This window comes from Seriola dumerili, unplaced genomic scaffold (genome assembly GCF_002260705.1).
Source record: "Seriola dumerili isolate Sdu_G_001 unplaced genomic scaffold, Sdu_1.0 BDQW01001222.1, whole genome shotgun sequence".
NCBI lineage: Eukaryota > Metazoa > Chordata > Actinopteri > Carangiformes > Carangidae > Seriola > Seriola dumerili.
In genome coordinates, this window is record NW_019175477.1 from 251,940 (window position 1) to 259,953 (window position 8,014).

The 8,014-nt window shown below is 40.0% G+C and overlaps 1 protein-coding gene across 1 annotated transcript; it reads left to right on the forward strand.

Annotated features, from left to right (window-relative positions):
* Nucleotides 1–3,918, forward strand: LOC111238195 (uncharacterized protein C3orf18 homolog). Its single transcript, XM_022767600.1, has 4 exons — nt 1–141; nt 283–308; nt 438–543; nt 1,878–3,918. The coding sequence occupies exons 1-4, from the start codon at nt 34–36 to the stop codon at nt 1,944–1,946; spliced, it is 309 nt and encodes a 102-aa protein (XP_022623321.1). The 5' UTR covers nt 1–33; the 3' UTR covers nt 1,947–3,918.
* The last annotated feature ends 4,096 nt before the right edge of the window (nt 3,919–8,014 follow it).

Here is an 8,014-nt window from a genome sequence, read left to right on the forward strand (position 1 = left end):
CCGTGCCCCCCCCCCCATTCCTGAACATATGCAATGAACAGCACTACTCAGCCCCCTCCCATTATTGATGGGGATGTGGCAGTCAGCTATGTGTTGGTGCCATTTTTCCTCATCACCATCATTGGAATAGCTGCAGCTGTGGTAAGTTGTTGGGTTGGATGGCATAGGACGACTTGCTGAAAAAGATTCAGTGGTAATAATACCATTAACTTATGGCAGAAATTTGTCACTGTGCCTACTTATACACAATTTATGTAAAACTGTTAATTTTATCTGTTTCAGGTCATGTATATCCGCAAGAAAAGGAGGTAACACTTTTAATCTATATTGATTTCATGGCACCGGCAATGTTTATTTGATAAATTTGATTGCTTCACTTCTGTGTGTCAGTGTGATTTATTAAATCACTGTTTGATTTCTTGAATTTTGTCCCTCAGAATTGACAGACTCCGTCATCAGCTGTTGCCAGTTTACACATATGATCCTTCAGAGGAACTTAATGAAGCCGAACAAGAAATGTTGTGGAGAGAAGAGGACACACGGGTATGATGCGCTATTGGTTTTCAAACTTTTTGTTATGTTCTCCGGGGAACATTCTTACCTGTGGGAAAGTTTGCTCGTATGAAATCAGATGGAGATGGCAAGATCATTATTTATGTATTTATTTTTTTTCTTCTAGGTCAAGTTAATATGAAAAAATTATATTTCCAGTTGTATGGGCTTGGGTTAAGCAGGCTAGATCTCACTCTAACTGAACATTTTCCACAAAGATGGAGTAAAGACATGTCTACTGATGCCTTGTGTTGTTACACTGTTGTTTTACTGTGTTTTTGACCTTGGTTGCATAATTCACTCTAACGGAACAGTAGTTCCCCAATTGGTCAGTCTCTTCCTCTTCCACATAAAAACATAGCTGTAAATAATAGTAGTAGTAGTAGTAGTAGATGAAAGGCTGCGCTACTGAATGTCTGTGCAAGCCTCAAGTCCCTCACAATCGCAGTGAGTGGCTAGTTTTAGGATCTCGTCACTGATCAGTTGTTTTCTCTGGATAATAGACACTTTTCTTTCCATGGTATTAGTACTCATGGTACTCTAGTTTAGAAATAGAAATAGATGGTTATGGCTAGATAAACACTGAAATTAAATTCTTGGCCTGGTTATTTCCAGTCAAAAATTATGCACTGAGCCATGAGAAACACTAGGTGGCAGTATTTACCATGGGCAAAGTTACACTTTTAAGTTTTACTCCACAGTTGAGAAAATGTTAAATAGGAAAAACAATGTCATCATGTAAAATTCTGTATTGGTTTAAGAGGCTATTATTAAAGGGTCAGTTTTTCCAAATCGCACCAATACTACTAGATGGTGAGAGCGTTTGGTTTTATCTACTGAGGCTTTGTGATATCTGGAGGAAGTGAATTAAATTTAGTTTGTGGTGCTTAAAAAAACTCTAAAGCAATCTCTGATATTAAGGATAATCCACAGAATACGCTGTCGGGACTTTTCACTTCATCGGGACTATTTCTTTGGTAGAAAGTAGTTCTAATAATAAAAACTGTTCATAGTGGGGTCTGTGGATTGATCTCCTCAATAAACAGGACATGGTCTCTGGAAAGAAGAGTTGCCTTAGAGTTTTTGTTTCTTTGTTTGTTTGAAAAATGAGAAATGAAGGTTGAGAGGCCGTGATGATGAATCACATCATGGTTTTACACCAGTGGGAATAAGTGCGGAAATATCTGTTTGAGTGATTTGGGTGAACTGACTGTTTATTATATTGCAACAGCTTCACACATTCTCATTGAAAACCATATTAGACTTGTGGTTTTAAAAATTATTGCACTAAACTAAACTGTGCACTTTGCATTTTGTGTCCTCAGATTGTTCAAGGTTGGGCCAGAAGTTATCAACAGCGTCGCCCTCTTCTGGCCAAAGACGTCAACGCATGATGGTTGTAAACCATGGGCATCGAACGCTGTCAGCGAGATCAGTCATTTATAGAGTCATGCACAAGTCTTTTACTGTTTTTCTTTACTATCGTTTGGCATCCATCAGCAACAGTCAGCATATTTCTTTTTATGTACAGGATGACTGTTCATTTGTGAGGTTCTGATGCCAATCCTGTGTGCCTAACAGACGCAGTACCTTTAAACTTATTTATTTGAAATTATTTATTCAGACTTTGTTTTACTGTGGTATGCGGTGACATAACTCAAAGTTAAGAAAGGTGGAACATATCTAAGGTTCAGGTTCCTGGAGGTGTACTTTGTTGTTTACATTTATGGTGTTGTGGGCGACGTGGCAAAGCAGTTATATTCCTGTGGGTTGCAGTAGGCATTTGTACTGACTATAATCTGGGGGTTGAGGTAAGAGTATAAATGTTCTGCACTAGTTGAAAATCATCACTCCTGCTGTGACGTGGTCTGTGATCAATGCCTGGACAGGTTGTTGTGTAGAGGTCGTTTCCATTACATTAAAAACAAATATGGCTTCTTTGATGAAATGACATTAGTGTTCAACACTAACACAGCAGTACCACTTCCAAAAAGAGTGTAACTTCAAAGCTTTATACTGATAAAGGTAGAATTGGCCGTTAAAATTAGGTTTGAGAAGAATTAGGTTGACATTTTCTGTTTCATTTTGAGTCAAAAGGTTGAACACACACACTTTGGTTTTAATTTTCTCACAGAGCTTCACTAGCTGCCCAACGATCTGGATCTTTTTGTGGTTTAGCCAAATCCTATGACTCTTGTCAAAGGCATGAAAAGCCAGATATGAAAGTAAATAACACCAACACCCTCTCACTCCCAAAATGAGTTGTGACTAGTGCTCAAAATATGTCCTGTCTACAAGGCATGGCACCAGCACACATTTACCTCCAGCAGAAGAATCTGCTCAGATGAATGCCATAGGTCTGACTGTATAAAGCACTCAGGAAACCTCACTTTTTTTTCTCCTTGATGAATTGTAACCTTTCCTGACCTTTATACGCTTGCATTTTGAATGTAAACTGAGAACAATAGAGCCGTTCAACTGTCCTCGCAGGGGAATAACCCTCCACTCAGTAATTAATGTATTGTAATGGACAGCTAATGCTCAAAACATGTGATGTTATCATCTAAGGTGCTTCAGAAGGAGAATGAGTTTATATGTAGGAGATGTTTTCTGTGGTCACTTCTGGACTTGAAAACATCTTTATCCCAGAACATGCTCCTCAGTCATTTTTACATCTGATAATTTTCTATGCATTTATCTAGACTGCTTTTTTCACGTTTAAAAAAAAAAGAAAAAAAAAAAAGAATGAAATGGGCCATTCACACTTTAAACTGTACAAATGTTTGATCATATGACATTCATTCTTCACACTGGTGAACTTTTCATGGAGGGCTCTGATTTCAGGTTGCACTTGAGAATTCAAAGAACCACTGATGGAAATTTTAATGGCTGCACTGTTATGAAGTTTTACTTTTCAGATTGTTGTACTATTGTTGCTTTGGGAGAATGGATAAGGCTGATTAAAATGTTGAAGATGTAAATAAAGTAATTTAACTTTGTCTTTGTACCGTAATTGTCATTCGCTTTAGCCAAGTCATCCTTGCTATATTACAATTCAACATCAACCTGCGTGTTTTCTTGAGCCTTTGGGCAGATAATTTTATGGATGTATGGATGCATGCCAGACAAAGTGACAAAGAAAATTCTCTTTATTGACCATTTCTGATACAAATTGTTGTAGGGCACCATAGAAATATAGACGTTGTACATTTATATACGGTGTACATTAAAAAGAATGATCCCATCCTATTGAGTTTACAGTATATAAATGAACGGATGCAAGATGTTGGTATGTAGAATGACACTGATATTGTCAAGAGTAATAGGAGGATGCTGAGAGAAAAAAAAAAAAAAAAAAAAAAAAAATTACATGAAATGACCATTGTATGACCATTGTATGAGTATGGCGAGGGCGGCTGTGTGTGGTAGTGCCAAACACACGGTGGCCAACAGAACAGTTAAGTGGAAAGAGCGCCCAGTCTATCACAAACACACAAACATTTGTCCATGAAAATCTGAACCAACATTTCAGTGCACCAGAAGATTTTTTTTTTATTATTATTTTTTTTATTTTTTTTTTTTTTTAAAAAGGATAAAAACACACCTGCTAATCTACCACAGTCAGCGAACACAGTTGTCAAGCTGACAGGTCTCCCTGACTTGCTTCACACATTTAAAACAACCTGTCTGCAAGCTCCGGTTATGAACGAGCCAAGACGTGTTGCGTATGCACACAATCACACACTTGACATTACAGTCAGGTTAAAAAAAAAAAATTAAAAAAAAAAATTAAAAAAAATTAAAAAAAAAAAATTACACAAACTTTGTAATAACGACATCTTTCCATCTCATGCCAGAGGTTACATTTAAAACAACAGAAAACCAGTTAAATGCAATTATATGGTAAAGTAAGCTGTTGAGTGAGGTATGAAATCCCAGGCCTTGTATTGCCTGTTTGCAGTTTTCCGGGTTTCGTAACTGAGGTTGTAGCAGCTTAGGTGTGTGGAAAAACCCAGTTAAGTGGACTGTGACCGCGGGTTCCCTGACACTTAGAAGTACACACAAACATCTTTTTTTTCCTGTAGCAGACGTCATAAAACACACATCTTCAAAAAGACTAAGAAAAAGTATATTACTGTACTAAGTGATGACAGAAGGACCAAGCCAGGTGAAGCAGTGAGAGCGAGATGGAATGGAAAAAAAAAAGAAAAAAAAAAAAGAAAAAAAAAGAAAGAAACAAAACAAAACGTACAGCCCTGTTGGATAGTAGTGCCAACTATCCTCTATTACAATCAAACTCCTTGTTTGACCAATTGCAGTTTGCCTTAACGAGTGATTGAGTGAGCGCTTAGAAACTGAGGACCATGTGAAGACGAAGACACCAATGTAACAGCATTTGTAAAAGCTCCCTGAAGAAATGACACTGATGCTCTCAGCCTAGAACTCTGCCAACCCTATCCTTAAAAACACACATTATACCAAAAAGATTTGAGTTTATTATAACATGAAAAGCAGCACACTCATGTTTTTTTTCATTGTTTTTTTTTTTTTAAAATGGTATGTAACCCGAAGGAACAAAACAGTAAGTCTGATCAGACTATTCTGATTACTAAGGATACACTTGACATCTCCCCACTACACGCTCAGGACTCAGAAGGAAGTTTGAGAAGCATAACTAAGTCTACTCTGTCCTACAGGAGGGGAGGGGGAAGCTGGTACAGATGACTCTGCTTTATTGGTGAGGCGAGGTGAAATCAGTTATGCAGATTAGACATAGGAAGGAAAAAAAAAACAAAAAAACAAACACTTCTACCATCAGTTACCTATTCTCATCCTATATGCTGAAGCTCAACTCCATCTAGAATACAATGCAAAAGGATAGGTTAACCACTTCACACAAACACACAAAATGACCCCCCCCCCCCCCCCCCCCCAAAAAAAAGGAAAAAAAAGGGAGGAAAAAAAAGCAAGTATAGGTAAAATTCACCTTTGTCCAGTACAAAACATGGAGAAAACTCTATATGCCCTACCATCTCAGATGCGGGTACAACAAATAAGTAACATTAAGCAGAGGAAATGTCCTACAAACCATCTTTAGGGGAAAAACGGAAACGTCCGGGCTCCTTGGAGCACACCTTTTGTCCAGTATAAAAGACTTGTGATTACATGACATGTAGAGAAAAGGGCTGTTACCTTTCATGTAATTCTTAGATCTATGCTTGAGCAAGGTCCATCGTTCTATCCAGTGCTGCTGCATGATATATGTACTGTGTTAACCCTCCTTCTGGCAAAGAGGGCTTTGTCGTGAACAGTGGTCATGTGGTGGCACTGGTGTTGGAGATACAGCCCAGTTCTGGTTAACAGTAAGTCAGTATGTTGAGTGAGGTAGCATGCGTTGTGAATTACTGGTCCTCTTCCTCCTCCTCCTCCTCCTCCTCCTCCGATGATTCCTGGGACGCCTTTTCTTCCTTCTCCTGCGACAGAAGAAAAACAGTGAGGCCTCAACTACAACCAAAAGAAAATGCTCAGGTGCCATCAATGTTCAGCAACTGTAGCTGCCTGTGATTCATGTCTCAACATGACCGTTTTTACTTTTAGTAACTCAATCCTACATGAAAACATTAAACGTTATTATAAATCTTTTTGATAAACCACTGTGGCATGAAGAACACCCAGGGGAAGGATGAGACATTGGTAGTGAAAAGTGATTCATAAGGAGTGGTGAGTCACGATGAGGCATCCTGCTTTTTGCTCTCTTGCCTTTCCTCCTCACACTCACTACTGCTGCCAAAGATGTTCATTCATAAAAATGAGAGGGCTAGTTAGGAGGGTAACTTTGGGTCATTCCTTTCTGTGACTAATGCAATCCAGACTTCTTTCAGAGTACGCCCTAACCACTCATGCACATGACAGAATGTTACTACAAGACCACAAGTTCCTCCGAGATTAAACGCATGCTTTTTGACCGGCTAGAATATGGTCTGGCAACTCATTTTGCACAGTTACAAAAAATGTAGGAAATATAATAATAAAAATGCCCACAACACTGGATTAAGAACAATCTTGGGGGAGGGAATTGTCATGCAGGTACAGATTTGCCTTTGAACACGACCAGGCAGAGACAGAGAGAAGAAGGCTGCTCTAAATGAACACACGAGAACCAAAATAGCTGTGATGAGTAAAAATGACTCGTCTGAGAGGAAGGAGGCAGGCAGGGGAAAATTAGGAAAATGCAATTTCGCCCTGCAGACAGTCATACCAATCATAATTCAATTGGGAGAGGAATGGTTTAACAAATGTGATCACTGTTTGTCCAAGGATTCTTATCTTACCTCCTTCTTAGGTCTTCCCCTGCGTTTTCCCCCTGCAGATGGGGGTGCTGTTGCCTTCTGTGAAAGAAAACAGTACAAACTTAATGGGGAGATGGGGTGGGGCCGACAATGCATTTTGCTGTGATGTTCATGCTCAGTGACCTGCTGATTTGCTCAGTTAAAGCCAAGACTTTTTGAGAGGAAAAAAAAAAAAAAAGAAAAAAAAAAAAGGGAAAACAGTGCAAAAACCTGTGGTATAAACAATCCATATAGAGCTCTTCCTCTAGCTGCCTGCAGATGGCAGTACTACCTCTGCAATGAGACAGATGGAAAGGGGGCATTGGGTTCATTGGCTATTATCTGGAAGGCCGACAGGAACTGCACACAGGGCACTCCAGTTCGCTGGCCACCTGGTCTGAGGCTCAGAGACAGCTGGTGGAACTGAGCAGAGACACAAACCCTCTACAGCTCAGCCCTCGCTGCTAAACCTATATCATACATGTATGCACGATCTACTCTCCCTCTCTCCTTCTCCCTTTCCCATACATAGCAGTGAAGACAGAGCGCACGGGGGAGCTGCAGGGTTGGGGCGAGGGAGAAAATCAGTTGTTGCTATGGAGACGACAGGCAGAGAAGAACTAGGGCTGTGTGCTGGGTGGGGGCGGAGGGGTGCTTAGTGTCAGCTTGGAAACAGTCTTGCGGCCTCTGCACCTGCACCGCACTGTGCATGACAAGCTGCAGGAAGCTGGAGGACAGGAAGTACAGACTGAGCATCACTCAAAAAAAAAAAAAAAGTAAGGCAGTAAACCAAAGCCTTTACAATGGGAAACCCTAGCCAGGCTATTTCTGACACCAGGAGGGGAAGCAGCTCCATTGCAGCCAACCAATATATCATAAGTAACAGCAGGACATCCTTTTAAGAGGATGAGGTTAGCTACCGTTAAAATGTTCATCAGCCAAAGAGAATCTGGGGTTAGACAAAAGGAAGCGCTCGCAAAAGATGGGACTAGGAATCCATGTGCAGTGTCACTGTGAAGCTGTTTCAGTCTTTCTTGGCACTGCCATCATCCGGTTCAGGATGCATGTTAGCTTCTGCTGAAATCATGATTTGTCAGCATGCGAAAACATGCCTGCAGACAGCATTGACTTAC